Source organism: Narcine bancroftii, chromosome 7 (assembly GCF_036971445.1).
Source record: "Narcine bancroftii isolate sNarBan1 chromosome 7, sNarBan1.hap1, whole genome shotgun sequence".
In the NCBI taxonomy this organism is placed as follows: domain Eukaryota; kingdom Metazoa; phylum Chordata; class Chondrichthyes; order Torpediniformes; family Narcinidae; genus Narcine; species Narcine bancroftii.
Window position 1 is genome coordinate 212,791,034 of NC_091475.1, and position 24,617 is coordinate 212,815,650.

General features: G+C 44.5%; 1 protein-coding gene and 1 long non-coding RNA gene across 3 annotated transcripts in view; one reads left to right on the forward strand and one right to left on the reverse strand.

The window, feature by feature from the left end:
* The first annotated feature begins 6 nt into the window (after positions 1-6).
* On the forward strand, positions 7-9,341 carry LOC138739686 (uncharacterized). Its single transcript, XR_011342363.1, has 2 exons — positions 7-453; positions 9,097-9,341. It is a non-coding gene; the product is annotated as an uncharacterized lncRNA (long non-coding RNA).
* The window catches only part of pold3 (polymerase (DNA-directed), delta 3, accessory subunit), a 39,108-nt gene continuing 18,475 nt past the window's right edge, over positions 3,985-24,617 (reverse strand). Inside the window, exons 6-12 of one of the 2 annotated variants that reach the window (XM_069892242.1) lie at positions 24,236-24,506; positions 22,440-22,509; positions 18,067-18,316; positions 14,879-14,985; positions 10,846-10,976; positions 9,427-9,502; positions 3,985-5,939 (exon numbers count right to left, since the gene is read on the reverse strand). In XM_069892242.1, coding sequence (XP_069748343.1) covers positions 5,734-5,939; positions 9,427-9,502; positions 10,846-10,976; positions 14,879-14,985; positions 18,067-18,316; positions 22,440-22,509; positions 24,236-24,506 — 1,111 coding nt within the window. In that variant the 3' untranslated portion in view covers positions 3,985-5,733. Of the gene's footprint in view, positions 5,940-9,426; positions 9,506-10,845; positions 10,977-14,878; positions 14,986-18,066; positions 18,317-22,439; positions 22,510-24,235; positions 24,507-24,617 lie in introns of both variants that reach the window. The other variant, XM_069892241.1, reaches the window with a different exon arrangement.

Here is a 24,617-nt window from a genome sequence, read left to right on the forward strand (position 1 = left end):
TCTTTAGGCAGTCCTTGTACCTCTTCTACAAAGTTGTTTCTGTTTTGTGAAGTGTTTTGATCTCCTCGAGTTCTGGTCTCCCAAGTCACCTTTATTTGTCATCGATACCATGCTCACTATCTCGTCTTTACCATGCGTTTCTCCAGGACCATGGAGCATATTTACAGAAATACAAGTTAGAATAGAAGTTAAATACATTAAACTATTAAGATGTATACAGTAACAGTCCACAAGGGTTCTGGGAGTCTGATGGCTTTGGGATAAAAACTGTTGCCCAATCTGGAGGTTGCCCTCCAATTTTATCTCCGCCTTTCATAATTTTATACATTTCTTCCAGATTTCCTGTCATTCTTCTGAATTCCAACGAGTACAGTCTCAGATAACTCAAAGGGTGGACCCAAACCAAGCATGATCTTCAAAAGCACACAACAGCTTCATGATGCACCTCTCACGGTAACTGCTCTTTGAATGCTCTGTGACATTACTCGATACACTTCACCCTTTGGCTTGGTCCCCTGGATTTTTCTGACTTGTTCTTGCGGGCAGCCTGCTCACCAAGCATCGAGTCCTGGGTTCTGCCCTTGAGCTAGTAGCGAGGGAGCACGGCACAGCTGGATGCAGATGTTCAAGCAAGGCTGGAGGGTTTTATTCTACCATCCGTGTCACTTCTTCCTCAAAATCCCACAAGTACTCAATTAACTAAAAGTTAATAGGAAGTTTTGATTTTGCAAAAGTTGCTTTAGGAATTCAACAGTTATTAAAGCACGACTTCTTGTCAGTACAGTCAAATGCCCGGTATCTGGTACCTATGGGGGACCGTAGGTTCTGCATATGTGAATTTTCTGATTGACTGAGCTACTCTTCCAATGCCTAATACACCTGCATTAAGAATACACAGTTTAAAAGACAATGCAAAATAATGTGAAGCAAATCAGTATTGTAGACCTTAATTGTGTAAGGTTTACTTTTATCAGGCAATTCCTGTAACAGAAAATTTAAATTCCAACCCTGGTAGCAGCGTTGAGTTGGCATCTACGCTAATTGGGCCACTCTGTATCTTATGGCTGTTTGTGATAACGAACATCAGTTAGAAAGTTTTACCTGCTATGGGTGCTGCGAGACCAGCTGAGTTCCTCCAGCTATATTCACAGCATCTGCAGTCTTTCGTGTTTTACTGTCACAGGAACATGCCCTAACATGTTGCCGGAGGTCAATAAAAACCTCTGCTGCTTGCATACGACTTGTATCCCTGCAAATTCATGTGAACATCTGGAAGTCCCTTAAACTCTATCGTCGCTTCCTGGCACCTGCCACTCTGTGCAAAAAAAACTTGCCCCATACATCTCCTTTAAACTTCTCCCCCTCGACTTTAAATGCACAGAACAAGCCCCTTGGCCCACAAATGTTGTGCGGACCCAGACAAACCTCTTCTTGCCCTTCCCTACCTCGCACCCATAACCCTCTTGTATTCATGTGTCCGTCCAAGAGTCTTTTAAATGTCCAGCCTCCACCATCACCCTCAGTAATTCCAGGCACCCAAAAAAACTTACCCCTGACATCACCCCTAAACTCACTTTAAACAGATGTCCTCTGGTGTTTGACATTTTTACCATGGGATATCTTTTCCGCCAATGCCTTTCTGAATTTTTGAAACAAAATTATCTGACAAAATGGATTTGCCATTTCTTATAAGAATGGCTATACTTCAAAATTATTTCTATGATCTGTGAAGTGTTTTGATGTGACCAGATGTTGTAGAAAGTGTTACATTAATTCAAGTTCTCTGACAGAACTCTCGCCCCCACGCTAGAATTATGGAGAATGATGTGCTCAAGTCCCAGAAACTATGTGAGATTGCTCTGAGCATTCAAAAACTTGCACCAGTTACAGAAAAATCCCTGGTATCTGTAATACAAGCAACTGGCAGCCACAAGCAACCAGCCAAAAAAAGGGAAAAATAAATAAATCGATAAAAAATACTGTAATAGGTAAAAATTACACAAGTTTAAAATGTAAAAGTAAATGCTCTCTGAAGTAACATATAAACCTTTGGTGAAGATGGGAGCAAATATTCAGCCAGCGGAGGGAGAGCCTTGGTTGTAGCAGCTGTTTGAATAAAGTTGTGTGAAACAGCAATGGCGTCGCCCGGGATGAAGAGCAGGTTGATGGTGCTTGCCGTTGGGGTGACTCTCTTAAAGTGGCTCCTTATCCCCACATAGAGATCCAACCGCTCTAGTCCTCACCCACCTGGAAAATAGGACTGGTATGTTCAAATGCTGTTTATTGACCAGCTCAGTGTTCAACACAATCATACCTCAGAACCTGATAGGCAAGTTGAGCCTGCTGGGTCGAAAACACCTCCCTCTGCAACTGGATTCTTAACTTCCTGTCGGGGAGACCTCAGCAGTCTGGATCGGAAACAACACTTCCAAGAGCATCATACTGAACAGGCACCACCACCCCAGGGCTGCACGCTTAGTCCACTCTGTTGACTCCCGACTGTGCAGTAAAACACAGCTTGAACCACATTATCAAGTTCGCTAATGACACGATTGTAGTGGGCCTTATTAGTAAGAATGAAGAGTCAGCGTGTACAGAGATGAGATGCAGTCGGCAACAACCTGTATCTGAACATTAATAAAAAAGATGGTTGTCGACTTCAGGAGGGCCCGGGGGAAAATAAAACACTCTTCACTGACCATTGATGGCTCTACATTGAGGTCGTCAAGAGTTACAAGTTCCTTGGACTGCACTTGGTGGAGAATCTCACCTGGTCCCTTAACACCAGTCTCCCACCATCCATCTTCACTACATTCTACAGAGGATGTATCGAGAGAATCCTGAACAACCTCATCACCGCCTGGTTTGGTACCACCTCGGACTGCAAGACCCTGCAGAGGAGAGTGAAGTCAGCAGAAAAGATCACCGGGGGCTCCCTTCCTACCAAGAAGGACGTCGACAACACTTGATGCAGGCAAAAGGCAATAAAGATTGTGGAGGGGTCCACACACCCCTCACGTAAACTGTTTCCCTTCTGACATCTAGTAGGATTGACCAAGCCACCAGGCTCCTGAATTCCCCAGAACAGATGTGGATAGAGAACCACAGGCTTTTACTGCATACGTCTTAATATTTTAAACTTTTTTTTAATGTAAATGTACTCCGTGGTCTTGAAGAAACGCTATCTTGTCTTTTCTGTGCAATGCAGGGTATGAACGATAAATAAAAGTGACTTGAGTAAGCGTCACCCCAGACAGTTGCTGTGACAGTTCAATGTTTCCAAAGAATTAAAAAAAAAATTTAGACATACAGCATGGTAACAGGCCCTTTCAGCCCATGAATCCATACCGCCCCATTAAACTACATTCCCAGTAAGATTTGAACAGTGAAAGGAAACCAGAGCTCCCGGGGAAAATCCACGCAGACATGGGGAGAACATACAAATTCCTTTCAGACAGCACGGGATTCAAACCCTGGTCCCCATCGCTGGCGCCGTGACAGCGCTGCACTAACCACTACGCCAACCGGGCCACCCTTGTGACTGAAAATAAAGTAAAATGCTTTAAGGTTTATATATCTATTCATGAAAGTGAAGTTTGTTCTGTATAAGCACATTACAGTATTTTTGTCTTTTAAACTGTTTATTCTTAATGCAGGTGCAGGTGTATTCACTAGGCATTGTAAGATTGTCTCACATAACCAGAAAATACACTTATCTGGCATCTACCGATCCCCATAGGAGCTGGATACCAGTGGTTTTACTGTATTTGGAAAACCTCCTGAGGTACGAGAGATCTGGATCTGAGAGAAAGAGGCAGGAGGGGACCAAAATGGTTTGGAGAAGGAGGAGAAAGCGAGCAGGGTACATGGAGCATCTCCAAATTCCAGATCTCAAATCTTTGGCAGCTGAAACCAAGGACACCAATGGTGAGCCATTGGAAATCAGGGAATGGGTTGAGAACTGAAGGAACAAAGACTTCATAATACAGCAATGAAGGGATTTAATAACCATTTGTCCTAACGATTATACAGATCTTGATGTGCAGAAGCAAACCTGGAAAGTAGAGTCTGACACCAACCAGAATTTTTCAAAAGAACACGTCAAAATTACATATTCTGGAAAGGCCCTCACACTTACACACTATTCTTCCCTGCTGCTCTGTGTCAAAATCAGTCACCAGATAATTTGATTATTTTTCCAAAAATAATTATTTTCAAGTCAGTTCAGCAAATTACTAACAGAAGAATGTTTAAATCCAGAATGTTTGCCTCCCCAGCCCACAGTGACCCAGCTCCATTTCACAGGCCAGACACACAAATAACATTCTTAAATACAGGGGTCTACATTTGCTCAGCTTCCCAAATACCAGCTTCTCACGACAGCCAAGAGGGAACATTGTGAGGAGTGAATAATGTTTAAATGTTACACAGTCTTGTCAAAATCTGGGGCAAATTTTAACTGCATAAGTGTCAGAGCTCTCCGAAAAGATCAGAACACCACAAAAAACCAGCACCCCCCCCCCCCCCACCCCTTATGAATAGCCCTCTGGCAAAGGACACAAATAATCACAGTTCTTTTGCCAGAATATTCAACCAACACCATGCAACCCACTTTCTAGGACCATAAATGCACTCTCCAAAATTCCCACTGGTGCTCTTTGGTTACTGGGTGCTGTGAAAACGTGCAGAGACAAATCCTCAAAGCTTACAGGACCAGGGCTGACTGACACCCACAATTGTTGGAGTTGTCAATATTTAAAAACCTCCCTTAACAGGTCAGCAGGACATTGCCTCCAGGTTCATCCTCAGAACTGTACTCCTCCACTGAATGGCAGTGGTTAAATATGCTGAATAAGTTCAGGGGGAGCTAAATGATGATCCCACCCTCCCGCTCACTATCCAAGAGCACGTCAGTGGGCACACACTAGTCTGGGATGACCACTGTAATCCAAAGACATTCAGTACTTCTGGGACAAGGTACCAAAAGGCTGAAATGAAATCGTACTATACAGGGAAAATCTGGGCGGGTTTTTAAAAGCCGACCTGGCTTGTTGAAGCATTCCCAAAACTGGATACTGAGATTTTTCTGGACCGGGACAAATTTTCTACAACACCAGATAGTGTTTGGAGTTCACCAGTGGAAGTTACTGTACTGTTAACAGTAGAGAGCTCCAGGTGGTATGCAGAGCAACAAACAAGCTTATTAATTCAACTGACAGGGCTCATACCTGCTGTAAATGTGCATTTTACTTTTCCAAAAAGGAAGTCTACTTCTCTTTGAATCTAAAACAAACCTGAAATTGCCACCTCCCAACTATCAGACGTGGATGGGCCTGAGTTTGAAACATGATTTTCCGACCATTACTGCACTAGATTGAATACAGTCTCACCAATAGGTAGCACATCCAAGTCTCACTGTAAACCAGAGGGGAATAAAGTACTCACAGAAATGTGAAGCTGCATAATGAAAGATGGTTAAACATTTTTTAAAAAAATCACTCACTCGAGAATAACAAAACTGTGATAAAAGACAATGTTTTGAACTGCACCCCTTGTCCTGGGTGCCCTTTCTCAAGTACACTGTGCTCAGGTTCAAACTTCCCTGAGGAGAGCTTCTGCTTTCATATTTAAAGTGTGCTGACCAGTTAGCTTTGTGAGTTGCTGGTGGTAATGTCCTGCTGGAACTCCATTCACCAGGAAGCCAGATAAACGCGACAGCAAAGGGAGCCGGCGCTAAGGTGTCTTTTTGAAGAACCCCATGATTGACGCTTGCTTCCCTCCCCTGATGGGGACTCCTGCTTTCTTTTCCTTCTGCCCCTTATGTTCATCTTTGGCTGTTCCCGTGCTCTTTGCGTCAGATGTCTTCTTCAATTGTGGCTTGGCTGCAAACTCGTTCTCACTGTCTGTGCACGATTCACTCTGGTAAACCTTCTCCGTCACTGATGGATGGCAAGGAGGGATGGTTAATCTTACAATGGAGTCATACAGTACACCAGGTATAAAGCTGTACTTTGGTTCATCCCAACAGTCCCTGCAGATGAAGTAGTTAGTAGGCATGCACACCCAGTTCCCATTAACCCTCAATTTCTTCATCTTTCAAATGTTCATCTGCCTCCACTTTAAATGTATCTAATGATCTGGCCACCACTACTTAGATGTGGATGATTGCTTCTCAGACTGGAGGGCTGTGACTAGTGGTGTGCCTGAGGGATCAGTCTGGGACCATTGTTATTTGTCATCTATAATCAAGGATCTGGATGATAATGTGGTAAATTGGATCAGCAGATGATTCAAAGGTAGGTGGTGTAGTGGACAGCGAGGAATGCCTTCAAAGCTTGCAGAGGGAAAAATAGAAAAAGATCTACAGAACTGGAAAGATTGGTAGGAAGGGCAAATTGTATAAAAATGAAGGTAATGCCAAGACAACAGTATCTCTTCTGATCATTGCCTATTGTACTACTAAACATTTCTTTAAATTATTACATAATTGTTTAAGACAATTCCTGTAGATTAACAAAGTACCAAGAATTGCACTGGGAAAGTTAACATGGGATGATAAATTGGGAGAACTTAAGACTCTTGGATTTTAAGAAGTATCATCGATCACAAGCAAAATCTCTATCATCGTTCACAAAGAAAACAGTTCCCTCGTGGAATCGAATGGGACGGAATTCAATAAAAGAGGAGACAGAGAAGAACTTTATATGTGGAATGTTAAACCAATAACAAAAAAATCCTATATTAATACCCTGGGTGGCATTGTAAGCTCTGTAGAGGCTGTTAAGTGTGTGCAGGGTGACTTGGACAGGTTGGGTGAGTGGGCAAATGAATGGCAGATGCAATATAATGTGGATAAGTGTGTGGTTATCCACTTTGGAGGAAAGAATGGGAGGGCTGAGTACTATCTTAACGGTATCCAATTAGGAAAAAAGGAGATACAAAAAGACCTGGGTGTCGCTGTGCATCAGTCATCAAAAGTGGGCAGGCAGGTGCAGCAAGCAGTAAAAAAGGCGAATGGTATGTTGGCGTTCATATCAGGAGGATTCGAGTTCAGGGGCAGAGAGATATTGATGCAGTTGTGTAGGGCCTTGGTGAGACCTCACCTGGAGTATTGTGTTCAGTTTTGGTCTCCTTATCTGAGGAAGGACATCATTGCCATGGAGAGAGTGCAGAAAAGGTTGACCAGATTGATACCAGGGATGGCGGGACTTGCATATGAAGAAAGGCTAGAGTGACTGGGATTGTACTCGCTGGAGTTTAGACGATTAAGAGGAGATTTAATAGAAATATTCAAAATTCTTAAGGGATTTGACAGGCTAGATGCAGGAAGATTGTTCCCAATGTTGAGCAAGTCTAGAACCAGGGGTCACAGTTTAAGGATAAAGGGGGAAGTCCTTTAGGACTGAGATGAGGAAGAATTTTTTCACTCAGAGGGTGGTGAATTTATGGAATTCTCTGCCACAGGAAGTGATTGAGGCCGGTTTCATAGCTATATTTAAGAGAGAGTTAGATTTAGTACTTGTGACTAGGGGGATCAGGGGGTATGGAGAGAGCTGGAACAGGGTACTGAGTGGATGATCAGCCATGATCAAAATGAATGGTGGTGTAGGCTTGAAGGGCCAAATGGCCGACTCCTACACCTATTTTCTATGTTACCCATGATTAGAATATGGTAAGAAATAAAGAAATGCATTGGGAATAAAACCAGGTAGATCAATGAAGACACCATTATGTAAGAATGTACTACTACCTATGAATCTGGGTAACAATAATATTGAATTCATGGTACGAGAAAGGAATAAGATGTGTTGATAATTGTTACAAGGAAGGATCTTGTGTCTTTTGAACAACTAAGAAATAAGTCGAGAACAGCTAAAGCATTCTTCTGCTTTCTCCAGTTAAGATCAATCTTAAGAGAAAGATGGCGACCAAACTTGGTCCCACCTGAAATTAGTGAGATGGAACAAACGGTTTGGTGGGGGTCACACCTAAATTTAGATCTAAAATGTAATTTGCTCTCCAAAATGAAAGTGCAAAACCAGGTTTACAGAGATCGAGAGAGAGATGGGAGTCAGATTTAAGAGTTGCAAAAAATAGAAAGATGTTGGTCTGATTGGTGTTTGGATAGCAGGACGTCAACTATAAATGCAAGATACAGATTAATACAATACAATTTTGTACACCTCAGAAACTAGAAATAGGAATATTTGTACATGTTACGTGGTCGTGTGTGAAGGCGAGACCTTCCTGGCAGGAGATTACTGAACTACTAACAAGGATTACAGGGGTGGCCTGTGTAGACGACCCAGAGCTTCATCTTCTGGGCAACTTTATTTAAATAAGTAACTAACTAAATTCCAAATTACATTTGTTAAAATAGCTTTAGCTTTAGATTTCTTGGAAATCTGACTCCCCTCGACAGATAGAACAGTTATAGACCTATGGGGGGGGGGGGGGGGGAGAAATCACATATAATCTAAAGAACAAATATGATGTATTTATAAAAATATGGCAACCATATTTAGACTATATTGGGGCCAAAATATATAAAAGAACTTCTATCACAAAAATATAAGTGACCTCCCCAATGAAGACTTTTAAAAAAAAACAAATTGTAAGCCCTGATGGTGAACAGATTTATACTGGGAAGGGAAGGGGCTGTAAGAAAATTTGTTTTGATATGTTTATTTATGGAAAAAAAAACAATAAAATATTCAAAACAAAAAGCTTACAGAGGGATCTGGACCAGCTGAAAAAATGGTCTGAAGAATGGCAGATGGAATTTATTGCAGACAAGTGTGAGGTGTTGCATTTTGGAAGGACAAACCAAGAAAGGACATACACAGGCACTGAGGAGTGCGGTAAAATGGAGGAATCTGGGATTACAGATACACAATTCCCTGAAAGCAGTGTCACGGGTGGATAGGGTTGTAAAAAGACCTTTTGGCATATTGGCCTTCATAAATCAATTATGTTCCGCTTGTTGTACTGTGTTTTATGTACAGGTGGTCCCCTACTTATAACTTACCACCATCCACACATACAACAAAAAAAATTTTTAAAAATGTACCAGTAAATATAAAAATTATGCATCAGCTCCCGGGGATCCAGAGCTGATAATTTTGACGGACCAACACCGCAGCGGCCACAGACCGGAAGGGCGTTGAGACATCGCTGCTGCCGAATGTGTTCTATTTTTAGGACACGAAGACAGTGGTGGAGCCAGTGTTCAACATGGAGGAGGTGAGCACAGGCCAAGTGTAATGTACGTCTGACTTGTGTCCATTTGAACATTGTACTTGTGTACACGACAATAAACTCATTCCCACACCCTTCCCAGAGCTTGCCTTTCCTTGCCCCAAGTGCTGTACTACCTCCAGGCGCAAGAAATTGAGAAAATGAACCATACTCAGAGTGGAATCTTACCAAATTCACCCTCATCATTCAGAAAGGTGTTGTTTTTGAGAACTCGACGCCGTTTCCTGCGTTTCACTCCTACTGCCTTCTAGGAGAGAAAAAAAGTCACGGTATACTCTTAATGATAATCTGTTGACATGGTTGATATTATCTATGACCAGTCATTCTCAATAGGGGGGCGGGAAGGGGGGCCCTGCAGCACATTTCAGTAGATTTCTTTCACCTCACTTGACAAATATATTTTTTTTAAATGTTTTTCATATAGTCGGTAGAAGTACAGATAAAACCAAAACTTGACTGCTTCACAGGGAAGGGGGCCCATAAACTTTGAGCAGACTCCTAGCTGAAACCAGAATGAGAATGGCTGTCTTAGACCAAATCACATTCACCTCTACCTATTGCTCAACCATAGTGGCTCTATCTGGCAGTGCCAAATTTAAAATTCTCACCCCGATATTCAAACCCTACCGGAGCACGCCTTTCATCCTCCCTCCCATTCCTGCACCTCCACAAAATCCATTTTTTGCCATTAGTCACCGTGCTCTCTTGTTGTCCTCTGAATTCCCTCCACAAGCCACTTCATCATTCTTTGAGCAAGCGTTAAAGGCACTGCATAGATACGGTAGACATGGGCGCCACAGTTAGCACAGCGGTTAGTGCAACGCTATTACAGCACCAGCGCTCAAATCAGACACTGTAAGGAGTTTGTATGGGTTACCTCTGGGTGCTTCAGTTTCCTCCCACCGTTCGAAACAAATGGGGGTTTGTAGGTTAATTGGGGTATTTGAGTGGCACATGCTTGAGGGCTGGAAGGGCCTGTTACCGTGCTGTACGTCAAAATTTAAAAAAACTAAAATGAATTTAAAAATTAAATATTCCACATGGTAGAATACGGCATTAAATCGCCCAAAACAAAATCAACAATGTGTAGGGAGCAGAGCTTTAGTTTAATTTGGGCCCCATGTTCAGTGCAAACCCGTGGGCTGAAGGGACTATTTTTATGCAGGACCGTTCCATGATCTTAACAGGTCTTGTCCTAGATTCATGATTGAAGATTAATTTACATGTAAACATACAGCACGGTAACAGGCCCTTCCGGCCCACAAGTCCATGCAGCCCAATTAACCCACAACCCCAGTACTTTTTGAACAGTGGGAGGAAACCGGAGGCATCAGGAAAAGCTCACAGACACGGGGAGAACGTACAAACTTCTTCCAGACAGTGCTGGATTCAAACCTTGGTCCCAATCGGTGGCGCTGTAACAACGTTGCACTAACCGCTATGCTCACCACGCTGTCCCAATTTCATAGAACAGTAATATGACAGCTTCCTCACAGATGGTGTGTGTAACTAATTGTTTTTAAAAATCAAACAATTAATTCGGACAAGGACCAAGAAAGGCAAGGGCTGGAGGAGAAGTCCCATTACCTCAGCTTGGTCTGTACTTTCCCAACACTGTGGCTTTACGGCAACCTCTGAAAAGCACAAGGATGACACATCCCCTTCTGCGATTGGTGACGGGGTTTTAACATCACACACTTCGGGAGAGCTCGCCATCACTGGAGAAGAAAGAAAGACACTGAGCAACAAAAAGTTAACACTTTTAACATACTTAATGCTGTAGGGGCATTGTTCGAACTTCTCCAAGCGATAATGGACAACACTAAAACTTTCATTCTTTGCTCCCGCTAAAATCTCAGCCTTTAGTTTGTTCATTCCAAGATTGGACCGCAGAAGGACGCAAAGTAACTTGATAGAAATCTACAAGATTATGAGAGGTTTACATAAGGGGGACAGCCAGTGCCTTTTTGCCACGGAGGGAGTAGCAATCACCAGAAGACATCTGTACAAAGTGAAGGGAGGAAAATTTGGGAGATGACAGGAGCAAGCTATTTATTTATTTACACAGAATGTTGTGGGTGCCTGGACTGCATTGCCAGGAGTGGTGGTGGAAGCTGGAACATTAGAGGTCTTTACAAGACTCTTAGACAGGTACAAGGATGAAAGAAAAATAGAGGGTTACGAGGTGGTGGACGGTCTGGTGGGTGTGTATGTATATATATATATATAGGTCAGCAGAAATATCTTGGGCTGAAAGGCCTGTACTGTGCTGTAATGTTCCATGTTGTAATGTGGATATTGATGCCTACACTAGCATTCATATTCCATCCCTGACTACTCCTTATCCAAGTCGAGAGTTAAAAGTCACCAGCATGGTGGCACACAAGCTAGAGCAGGACAGAATATTCTATTTCTTTGGCTGAACCTTTGTGAACCAACTCCAGGGAACTTTGTGTACCTCCACCGAGTGAGCAGGAACCACTCCCCTCCTTATCAACGTCACTTCATTGAATGCTTTTATGTGCCAGGTCATTGATGAAAGAGATCCTTTTATTGACCCAACCATGGCTTGTCTTAGCATGCTCCAGAGACCCACAGTGACAGTCAGGGTGGATACCTCAGGGGTGGGTAGGATTGGAACGAGATAATTAATCTTGTTACTTTGCTTTTACCGTGTATTTTGCAAATCCTTAAATTCAAAATGGTGTCAGAGTGGTGGCATTTTATGCAATGCCTGGGCACAAGGTAAAGCCAAGGTCATCAGGCTATGTCAGTGCACAGGCTGCAGAGGGCCTGCTTGGGCTGCTGGAGACTGGCTCATGGGAACCAGGATTCAAGAGGGTGCTGAGGGCAAGAAGGGCTCCCAAGGGGCCTTGGGCACTGAAGACTTCCTGATCGTGTCGGAGATTTAGTCCTGGAGCTTAGGTTGCTAACAGACTGAAGAGGAGTCTGTGTGGCTGCAGAGCCTTTAGCAGTGCTGGAGATAAATTCACAGACACCATCTCTGAAGGGACTCTCTTTTGATTCTCTTTCTCCTATTGTTAGAGGCACCGGACAACAGTCATGGCGATTTTTTGTCTGCCTTACAGAAGACAGAAGTTAAAGCATATCATTATATTACATTTTTAATGTAACATTACATGACCATAAGTGGAACCTTGACTAAATTATAAACCTAACAGAGTTAAATGAAAAAGTGGCTGTCTCCAAATTATAGGAAGGATATCAATAAGGTAGAGAGGGTGCAAACAAGGTTTATAAAAATGTTGCCTGGATTGCAGTATCTAGAATAGGGAGAAAGATTGAGTAGACTGGGTCTTTATTCATTGGAGCGAAGGTTGAGAGGGGATTTGATAGAGGTATATAAAATTATGAAGGGAATAGAGTAGATGTGAATAGGCTCTTTCCCCTGAGGGTAGGGGAGATTGGAACAAGGGGTCATAAGTTAATGGGAAAAACTTTAGGAGTAAGATAACAGGAAGCTTCTTCACTCAGAAAATGGTGGCAGAGTGGAATGAACTTCCAGAATAGGTAGTTGTGGTAAGGTCAATTCTGTTATTTACGAGGAGGCTAGATGGGTAGATGGATGTGAGGGGGTTGGAGGGTTACGGGCAGGGAGTGGGTAGGTGGAACTAAGGGAGTTTCACGTAAATTGGTGCGGACTAGAAGGGCCGATATGGCCTGTTTCCGTACTGTAAATTGTTATATGGAATCAATGACACTTCTGGCTGATTTCCATTCAGGGTCTGGGCGGACTGATGCTCTTACAATGGCAACCTGCACTTTGGCTCAGCAACAATGGGGGGGATAAAGCAGCACCAACCCAAGTGCAGGGTGGTACGGGTGACGCAGGGGCACAACCAGAAGAGCCAATGCCATACTGCACCAGAGATGAGAGTTCAACCCTGACCTTGCGTGGCCTGTCCACTCTCCCTGTGACTGCATTGGTCCGGAGTGTTCTAGTTTCCTCTCACCTCCCAAAGTTGTGCAGCTCAGGGTGTGTTGAACAGCCCCTGGTGTGTCGGCAAGAGGGAGAATCCGGGGGCAGGCGATGGAATTGTGGGGTTAATGTAGAATCAGCAGGCCGATGATCAATGTGGACTCGGTGACTCTAGGGCCGGTTTCCGGGCCACACCTCTTTCATCCATTTTCCTATCCAACCTTTCCTTAAATATAGGATTCTATGGGGAGATTTGCATGGTGTTGCCTTGCCTGTCCTTTAAAGGGCAGGGAAGAGGAGCAGAACTCACTCTCCTCCATTGTGTGCAGTTAGAGGAGAGTAGAGATACTCCTTAACCACATATTCCATGATCTTAGTTTTGAAGTTAGTACCTAGCAGAGACCACATGGAGTACGGTGTGCAGTTCTGGAAACAGAACAGGAAGGGCATCAATGAATTGGAAGATGGGAAGAGGTGATTCACCAGGATGTTGCCAGGCCAAGAGGGTTTTAGCAATAGGGGAGAGGTTGGATAGGCTGAGTCTTTATTCCCTGGAGCATAGGAAGATGATCTTGTGGAGTCTTATAAAAATAAGACAGGCATGTGGCATGTTTGTTACCCATGATAGGTGAGTCCAGGACAACTTCACAATAAAAGGCTGTCAATTTAAGTAGAGATGTGATGAAATTTCTTTAGCCAGAGGGTTCCAAATCTGTGGAACTTGATGTCACAGGCAGCTGTGGAAGCAAGGTCATCAAGGGTTTTTAAAGCAGAGATTGACAGGTATTTGATTAGTCAGGGCATCAACGGTTGCAGGAGAAAGCTGGGGAGTGGGGCTGAGTGGGTGGATGGATCAGCTCACAACAGAATGGTGGAATAGACTCGATGGGGCAAAAGGCTTCCCTCTGCTCCTATATCTTGTGATGGAGAAAGTGAGTGGTCTTTTTCCAAGATCTTCTTCATCTGACTACCCATCCCATAGGATGGTGATGGTTCTTTTCAGTCAGTTTGTGGGGTTTGATAGGATACCCCACTCCTCAGAAAGGAACAGTGTGTGTGCGAATGGATTTAGGTGAAATGGGGTTGCACAGGTCCAGACCCACCCTCTCGACATCCCCTCCCAGATCCAGTGGCATGGTGAGGTCCAAGATGGTTGGGGAAAGTTCTGTTGCAGTGGATGGCCAGACCAAGCTATGATGCAAGGGATGCCCTTTTCGTGATTCACGGTAAGTGTTTACTAGATGGCCGTTGACCCTACGAGAGGGCTCATACACCCTTTGACAGGTCTTGCTTTTCATCCTGCAGGGTGCCTCGCCGCTCTCCACACCAGGCAAGCCTAGTGGGGGAGCTGGTTTCGTGGCCAAACACCCGACCATGCGACAGGGTTACATGGGACCAGTAACACGCAGGCGCGTGCATCAGGATAGATGATTTTAGAACTAGAGAACATAGGATAAAGGTGAGAGATTCAAGATAATTCCAAGGGGCCACTATTTCATTCAGACATTGGAACAAATACATGCATATGAAGGGCTCAGATGGATGTGGACCAAATGTCGGCACATGGGACCAGCCCAGAATGCCAACCTGGTCAGCATGGAGGAGTTGGGCTGAAGAGCCTGTTCCGTGCTCTGTGGAAAAGATTAAGACAGAATGCCAAATAGCAAGATGGCACCCTACCTTCTTCATTGCTGCTGTCTGACTGTGGCAGCCTGATCCTCCGTCGCCGCTTGGTGGGAGGGACTTCCCTGTCACTGTTGGGTGCCACACTTCGCTTTGCCTTCTTGCTGTTGATGGAAGCAAAGGGACGTTTGGGTTGGAGGCATGGACATAACTTTCTCAAATAGTTTCTGAACAAATTGCTTCTTTGCCAATATGGCCACGTTAAAAGTGCTTTAATAATTAATAATAAGATTTCCTTCTTATTGCTGTAATTAGGTAAATGTAAAACAGTCCAGGAGTTGGGGTGTTGTGGTAAAGTTGTACAATACATTGGTGAAGCCAAATTTGGAGTATTTTGTGCAGGTCTGGTCACCGAACTACAGGAAAGACAGATTGAAAGAGTGCAGAGATTTATTTAAATGTTCCCAGACTTTTAATTTTTAAAAAAAATTTAGATATACATCACTGTGACAGGCCAATTTGGCTCTACGAGTCCGTGCCGCTCATTTTACACCCGATACGTTTTTGAAGAGTGGGAGGAAACCAGAGCCCCCAGATACAGGGAGAATGTCCTTACAGGCAGCTCTGGATTTGAACCCCAGACCAGTCCTGATTGCTGGTACCGTAAAGGCTAAGCCAACCATGCGGCCCTCTCAGGAACTGAGTTGCAGAGAAAGGTTAAACAGGTTAGGACTTTATTCCCTGGAAGGTGGAAGAATGAGGAAGATTTGATCGAGGTATTTAAAATTTTGAGGGGGACAGCCAGAGTAAATGTAGGTCGGCTTTTTCCACTCAGGGGAAGTGAGATACAAACCAGAGGACATGGGTTAAGGGTGAAAGGGGAAAAGGTTGGGGGGGAACTTCTTCACGCAGAGAGTGATGAGGATGTGGAACGAGCTGCCTGCTGAAGTGGTGAATGTGGGCTCAAATTTAACATTTGGACAGGGACATGGATGCGAGGTTTTGGAGGGCTATGGACTGGGTGCAGGTCAATGGGACTAGGCAAAATAACACTTCTGTACAGATAGAAGGGCCTTCTTTAATGTGCTGTAATGTTTATGGTTGCAAGGAAACACTGACGAAACAAATACATCAGCATGAATAAAACCACAACAGTGAGAGGTCTTCTCGCTGAAAATGGATTGACAAGGTGTAGCTCCTTGTGCATCCACAGCTGTGAGGCAAAACACCGCTCCAACTCCAATACACAAATAGGCCAGTCCTCAAGATATAATATGGAATTTAATGACTCAGTACCAGGACAATGTTGGCAAGACAAAAGAACTGGTCATAGGCTTCCCAAAGAGGGAAGAGGCTCACTCTCATCCGCAACAATAGTGTCAAAGTAGCGGTAGTTTAGTGTAGGTCACTTCACAAACAGACATCTCATTTGAAATGCAAGAGCTATGCATAAGCAGGGACTTCATGTCCACAGCTAGACTTTACAGAAACTTTGAAAAATGCCTATGGAGACTTCACAAGTAGGTGTTAATTGGACTGATGCTGTGGAGTAAATGGACAGCATCTTTAAAGCAACAGATGCCCAGGCTCAGGAAACTGATTCAGGTGCCAGCAATCTGTCTGGTTGCAGTTTGCTGTTGTAAGAGGGGTCATGTGGTTTTGCAAACAGAGAAAACTAACCTGATTCTTTGGCAAGAGAGCAAGAGAGAGAGCACACGAGAGAAGTCAGTTCTACAGTAACTTTTGGAGGCTGTAACATGGTAAACAGGCAGGCTTGTTGAAAACCCCATTTTGAAGACGGGTTGTGAGTTCCGAGTTCAGCCTGTTTAGAAACCCTTGTAGTCCTTACAAGAGGAAATGGCTGGCTAGAGCGTTTCACCTGAAATAAGGGAAACAAGAGGAACTCTGTGGTGACGTGGAAGAAGAGGTTATCATTTGGAAAACCCATGTTGGGGCAAGTTTCTTTGGCAAGACACTGAAGTGACTGATCCGAGGGAATCAGTGTGTCCAATGAGCAACAAATCTCTCTCTGAAACTAACAAGAACCTTCCTGACCGGTAACCATTTACCTTTCAAGCATCAGAGCCGGGTGAAAATACATCAATGTTCAATTCTGTGCACAGTCTAAGAATGCCCTGAGACCAGTGAACTTGGAGGAGTGAGAAGTGAGATTGGACTGTGAACCAAAGAACTTCCCTGAACAGATACGCATTTCATACATGTTGGCTTAGAATTAGAAGGGGGTTAAGTTAGGTCAGTAGTAATAAGTTAAAGTTTGATTCTGATTTTATGTTTAAAGATAATTAAAAGCAACTTTTGTTTAAGTAACCATTTGTCTTGGTGAATGTCTATTGCTGCTGGGTTTTGGTGACCTCTGGACTCGTAACATAACATTAAAAGACTAATCCCACCCTGACCCCATTCTCCAACAAGTTCACCTTAACTGTTCTGCTTTTCCACTCAATACAGACATTCCTAAAGTCAGAGAGTTATACAGCATGGAAACATGTCCTTCAGCCCATCTCATCCATGCTAACTCAGGTGCCCAAGTCCTGGTCCCAAATACCCCGATTTGTGAAGGATCGCAGGTTTTGGCAACTATTCTTTACAATATATCCTGCAACTTTAAATGTCCATGCAAAGGGCCTTCAAATCTCCCCATTCCTGCACACTTTGGTATTGTTCAATCGGCTCTCCCTATTGCTTCGAACAAACCACATTATCTCAGGTTAAATTTTCTTCTCCTCAATTCTGTTGGAAGTGATTGTCTCATCCCATTTTCCACATCCCCCACCTTCTGTATCGTTGGCCAAACGTAGGAATCCACATCGTTTCCATCAGCAAAGGTTTCTCGTTCTGGCCTCGGCCCCGTGTTCTAAAAGAACCAGTTCCCACCAACTCTCTACTTTACATTCTCAAGCCAAATTTCTCCCCATCCCCACTGATCAGACATTCACCCTCCACTCTTATTCACCACCATCCTCTTATAAGCAACTTTAAATTCACTAAGACGACTTTTGCTGCATTCACTTAATCCACATTCCCTGTAACTTCTTGCAAAGATTCAATGTCATACATAAATCTGCACGGATTCTCCTTAATTACCTCAATCCTCTCCAAACACCTGCTTATTTATTCTTCATTATTATTTGTAAAATCTTAGGATGTCCTTAGGTCTTTAGAATAGGGATTGAATCAATGAATGGACTCGGGCAAAAGCTAACTTCACTGCATTCGACACCAACCTCTGTCCATCACCTTGCTGAGCACGACCTCCTGCTTCCTTTGCCCGGATTTTCTCTTGCGAAGCCTCGGCTTGAGCTTTGTGTGTTACAGTGTCATTTCTGGGAACCATTTCTTCATCATCTCCTCCCTGTGAAGCAGCGATGGGACACCCTCCAACCTCAGGGGCATCCACTTTCTCCGTGGGCTCCAGGGCAGGTTTTCCCAGAGGGGCCTCTTCCTTGGCAGACTTGGATGGTGGGGATCCTTTCTCTGTGGGGTTTAAAGTAGATTTAGATCTCAGTACTAGAATTAACATGGTTTATATTCTAAAAGTGAAAAGATCTTTTATTTACCAAGAGAATGGAATTAAAAAGGATGAAGTGGCGAGGCAGATCCTTTTTTTTTAAAAAAGCAATTTAGACATGTAACATGGTAACAGGCCCTTTTGACCCACAAGCCTGTGCCACCCAATTAACCTTCAACCCCCAGTACGTTTAGAACAGTGGGAGAAAACCGGAGCCCTTGGATGAAACCCACAGACACAGGGAGAATGTACAAGCTTCTTATAGACAGCGTGGGATTCGAACCCCGGTCCCGATGGCGAGCTCTGTAACAGTGTTGTGCTAAATACTATGCTCACCAATTCAATGGGCTGAATGACCTGATTCTGCTACGTCTCAAGTAAAAACACATTGCTGGAGAAACTCAACAGGTCAGTGTACTTTATACAGCAAAGATAAAGATACAGAACCAACGTTTTGGGCTTGATCAAGGCATGAGCAAAATGTAGGCAGGCACATAGACCTGCTGAGTTTCTCCAGCATTGTTTTTTTTTTACTTCAACCACGGTGTCTGCAGACTTTTGTGCTTTACTGCCGTGCCTCAAGTCAGTCTGCTACTGAGGAATCAGATACAGGTGCTCCTCAACTTACGGTGGGGTTATGTTCCGACAAATCCAACGCAAGTTGGAAAAAATGTAAGTCGACAAAGAATACTGCACCTACCAATTTTTTATAATTAAATTTTTAATACCTTTATTCCACACTGAAAAAAACATTAATATACACAGCTGAAAGCACACATGAAGAATGTTGGAAGCATTGAACTACAATTAATTGCTGGATGGTGGGGATGCTAAAGCGACAGGATCATCAATTTCACTCGGCAAGCGTGATCGCTACAGAGACGGCAAGCGTGGTTAAGTCAGCATCGCGAGAGAGTACTCTGTACGATACTCTCACGAGATGCTGCCATCGCCCAGCATCGCGAGAGAGTACTCTGTACGATACTCTCACGTGATGCTGCCATCGCCCAGCATCGCGAGAGAGTACTCTATACAATACTCTCACGTGATGCTGCCATCGCCCAGCATCGCGAGAGAGTACTCTATACGATACTCTCACGTGATGCTGCCATCGCCCAGCATTGCGAGAGAGTACTCTGTACGATACTCTCACGTGATGCTGCCATCACTCGCGAGAGTGTACTCTGTACGATACTCTCACGTGATGCTGCCATCGCCCAGCATCGCGAGAGAGTACTCTATACGATACTCTCACGTGATGCTGCCATCGCCCAGCATCGCGAGAGTGTACTCTGTACGATACTCTCACGTGATGCTGCCATCGCTCAGCATCGCGAGAGTGTACCACTGTGCTAACAGTGGTACTCTAGTTTCCTCATGTTTCCCATGTTCCTTCTGTTCCAGAAATTGTCTGATAATGCTACGGTGAAGAGTTTTGAGATGTTTCACGTGGAGTCCGACTCCATGTGTGTTCCTAAGGGATGATAATTTCATTCCTTCTGAGAAGTTTGTCTCTTTATTCAATTGAACTCATGGCTATGCTTTCTCAGAGTTCTTTGATTTAGTTTTGGATTAAAGTCATTCCCCATAATGACTTGCACTTAAGGAATGCTATTCAAGTGCTCCCCTACTTATGATGGTCTGACTTCGGATTTTTCAAAGTTACAATGGCTTGAATCTGTATTTAATTTTGAATTCCGATCTGTTCCCGCGCTTGTGATATGCAGTATGCTGCTCACGTGCGATGCTGAGCGATGGCAGCATCACGTGAGAGTATCGTACAGAGTACTCTCTCGCGATGCTGGGCGATGGCAGCATCACGTGAGAGTACTCTGTACGATACTCTCACGTGATGCCATCGGTTCAATTGAATAAAGAGACAAACTTCTCAGAAGGAATGAAATTAGCATCCCTTAGGAACACACATGGAGTCGGACTCCACGTGAAACATCTCAAAACTCTTCACCGTAGCATTATCAGACAATTTCTGGAACAGAAGGAACATGGGAAACATGAGGAAACTAGAGTACCACTGTTAGCACAGTGGTGCCGCACCCGCGATTGGGACCGGGGTTCGAATCTGGCACTGCCTGTCAGGAGTTTGTACAATCTCTCTGTGTTTGCACGGACTTTCTCCCACTTGTCAAAAAACAAACACCATTTGGGGATTTTGGGTTAATTGGGCAGTATGGGTTTGTGGCCTGTCACCGTGCTGTGTGTCCAAATTTAAATAGTGTCAAGCTTTGGGGGAGTAGATCGAAGACTGAGACATTGCTTCTCCCAGACTGTAGTGAATCTGTGGAATTCATTGACCAAGGAAGCAGAAGAAGCTGTCTTATCAAATGCATTTAAAACACAAGATAGATTTTTGAATGGTAAGGAATTAAGGATTATGGGAACAGGTGGAAACCAGAGCTGATTGGCAGAGGTGCAACAACAGCAGCGTTGCCGCGGACCCGCTGAGCTGAGAGGGAGGAGACAGCGCTCCTCCACAGTGTTCTACCGCCCAGTATGACTGCTCTATACAGGATTTAAACAGCCTGTTAAAGGAGCCAACAGTGGTAACTGCGACCACGGGGTCTGGGCCCAAGGTGACAGTGCCTGTGTTCAGCAGCGGCTGCGAGGGGTTGCAGACTCCGTGGAAGTAGAGGACTGGGTCAGGGCACCAGAAAATGGGGAAGCCACCTCCCCATTGAAATGGAGAAGCAGAGCAGATGATCCACAGGTTGGTGACCACGGCAGCAGACTAGTGAGGGGCTTTGTGGCGGAAGAACACACAGGTGGCGGGCTGTTGGTGACTCGAGGTGAGGAACCCATGTAGACTGCGGGCTGCTGGAGACTGCGGCCAAAAGACTCACACCAGGTGGCGGACTGCTGGAGACAGGCTGAAGGGGAACTGGGATGCGAGAGGACGTCAAGGGTGCTGAGACTTCCTGATTGTGTCAGAGGTTTGGATCTGGAGCTCAAGTTGCTGAAGGTTGTGAGGCTGCGGGAGCACTGGAGGCGAATCCACAGACACTCAATGATTCTGAAGGGACTCTCTTTGATAGTAAGGGCCACTGGGCAATTTCTGCCGATGCCAAAACTTTCCTATTGAGGAGTGTAGTAGAACAAAGGGATTTAGGAATCTGGTACATAATTTCCTGAAATCACATGTAGATAGGGTGGTGAAGGAAGTTTTTGGTATGTTGGCCTTCATCAATCAGAGTATAGAGTATAGGAGTTGGGATGTCATGTTGAAATTGTATAAGGCATTGATTGGTAAGGCCAAATTTGGAATATTGTGTGCAATTTTGGCCACCAAATTATAGGAAGGACATCAACAAAATAAGAGAGAGTGCAGAGGAGATTTACATGAATGTTGCCTGAGTTTTGGGGTTTGACCTACATGGAAAGGTTAAACAGGCTGAAACTTTAAATACTGGAGTATAGAAGATTGAGTGGTGATTTGATAGAGGTAGTTAAAATATGAGGGGGGACAGATAAGAGTAAATGTTAATATGCTTTTTCCATTGAGAGTGGGAGAGATTTTAACAAGAGGACAGGGAATGAGATTGAAGGGGGAACAGTTTCTTCACTCAGAAGGTGGTGAGAGTGTGGAATGAGGTTCCAGCCAAAGTGGTAGATGTGGGTTCAATTTTAATATTTAAGGAAAAGTTGGATAGGTCATATGGACGCGAAAGGTATGAAAGGTTATGAGGTAGGTGCGGGTTATTGGGGCTAGGTGGGAGAATGTGTTCAGCATGGACTAGAAGGGCCATACTGGCCTGTTTCTGTACTGTAATTGTTATATGGTTATGGTTTATAGCGGACCAAAGTTAATTTTGTGTAATATTACACCCATTTTATTACATGACAATAAAGGAATCTACAATCCACGGCCAGATCAGCCACAATCTTTGTGAATGGCAGAGCAGGCTCGATGGGCCCGAATGGAAATGTATCTCATTTCCATTCTGACTCCAAGCCAGGCTGGGAAATATTTGTACAGCTGTCCTTAAAGACTGGTAAAAGAGGTGCATTTGAAGGAGGAAATTCCAGAGCTGAAGAGTCAGGCAACTGCAGAAACGGCTGCCAGGGATTACTTACTGGCACTAACTTTCTGGAAAAAATTGCTGAAGCTTTTTCCTTTGTTCATCATCTTACTTCCTGAAGGAGCCTGGAAATAGAGAAAAGAAAGAGGGAAACACCCTTACAAAATATTTAGATTTCAGGGGTCAGATAAGAAGGTGGAACAGAGGCTGAGATCAGATCATCCACGATCCACAAGACATAGGAGCAGAAATAGGCTGTTCAGCCCATTGAGTTTGCCCCACCATTTCCCCACTGCCTGGCCTTCTCCCCATGGCCTTTGATGTCCTGGCTAATCAAGAACCAATCAATCTCTGCCTTAAACACACCCAATGACCTGGCCTCCACAACCGCCTGTTGCAATAAATTCCACAGATTTATCACCCTCTGGCAAAAGAAATTCCTCCACATCTGTTCTAAGTTCAATCCTGAAGTTAAGCCTTTTGACCTAGACTCTTCCACCATGGGAAACCTTTCGACATCTACCTTGTTCACGTCATGCAATGTTGAAAATGTTTCAATGAGATTCTCCCCCCAATCCAACCCCTCATTCTCCTAAATTCCAATGAATATAGGGCAAGAGCTGTCAAATGCTCCTCATACGATAACCCTTTCATTCCTGGAATCATCCCTGTGAATCTCCTCTCAACCCTCTCCAATGCCAGCACATCCTTTCTTAAACGAGGAGCCCAGAACTGCTCACAATCCTCCACGTGAGGTCTCACCAGTGCCTTATAAAGCCTCAACATCACATCCCTGCTTTTATATTCTATTCTATTGAAATGAACGCCAGGATTTCATTTGCCTTCTTCACTATTGACTCAACCTGCAAGTTTCCCTTCGGGTGATCCTGTATGAGGACTCCCAGGTCCTTTTACCTCTGGGGATTTTAAATTTCCACCCCATGTAAAAGGTAGCCGACCTACTTATGTTTTCTCCTGAAGTCCACTTTCCAACATTATACGTACTCCTCATCTGTCCAAATCTATTTGAACACGACTTCAAGCTGGACGGCTGCATGGTTTACTTTTGGTCTTACATCTTATATCCTTCTGTCAAAACAGTCTGGACAAAAGATCGAAGTATTTGTGGAGTTAGAAAACTTCTCTCTTACTGCACAAGCCCCTCATTTCTGGTGGAGTTAAACCCCAATTTCAGAGAACTATCCAAGAGTGACAGAGTAACCGTTAGGCTGAGTAGGTTCAAGCCTAGAGGCCTGGAAGAGACGGGACCTCAGGCTCTACAATTCTTTTCATCCCAAAACTTCAACTGACCCCCCCTCAACCTCCTGGCATTTTCCAACTCCTTGGATAGTCCCATCAATCCCCAGGGGTCGATATCGACCATTATGGAGACCCCAATACATTATTTAATGTAACAACGACACTTTATTCTATTCAACGAAGGGCGGAGCAGGGGGGGGCCTGACTAAAGCTCAACCTAGGGGCCCAGATGGTAGTTAATCTGCCACTGCCTGTTCGGTAGAGGGAGTGCTGGATATGCTGCCTGCTGGATGAGATGTTAAAGTGAGCCCATTCAGCTTTGGCAGGTGAATGTAAACAGCCCTCGTTCATTGTTGTCAGACTGATGCTGCACCCCTGGTCCCTCAACTCCCCTCTCAGGGCCACTCTTTCCAGCCACTGTGCTCAGGCTTTGCAGATTTATTATTAGCCACTGTGCCTCTCCCTTCAACAGCCACGATCCCTTCCATTGGAAACCTAGCACCCCAACCTTGCCAGGAACCACCAAATCAGACCCCACAACAACCCCCCACCCCCCAAAAAAGGTTGAGTTTGCACCCTGGGGATGCTTACAGCTGTCTCCCCATCTTTCACCACCACAGGCTCCGTGCCCTCTTCTTTATTACAGGATTTGGTGGAGGATTTAGCAGAGAACATCCCCATGATCCCTTTGGGCTGCGGGGCAGTGCTTTTAGCGGTCACTGGCGCACTGCCATTGACGATGGCTTTGCCGGTGCTGGGCGGCTCACTTGAACTCCGGGACGTCTGTTGCAGGGACTTCTGCAGGCGAGCCATCTCCTCTGTGGAGCGGGGAACAGCGTCTACGCACTGAATGGCGCTGTACCTGCGATCAGAAAGAGGCAGAGACTCAGCACAACCTGCATGGAAACCCCAGGATAAGTTGAAGGTTGACATCTACTCCATGGGTGCAGAAGGTTAGAACAATGCTGATACA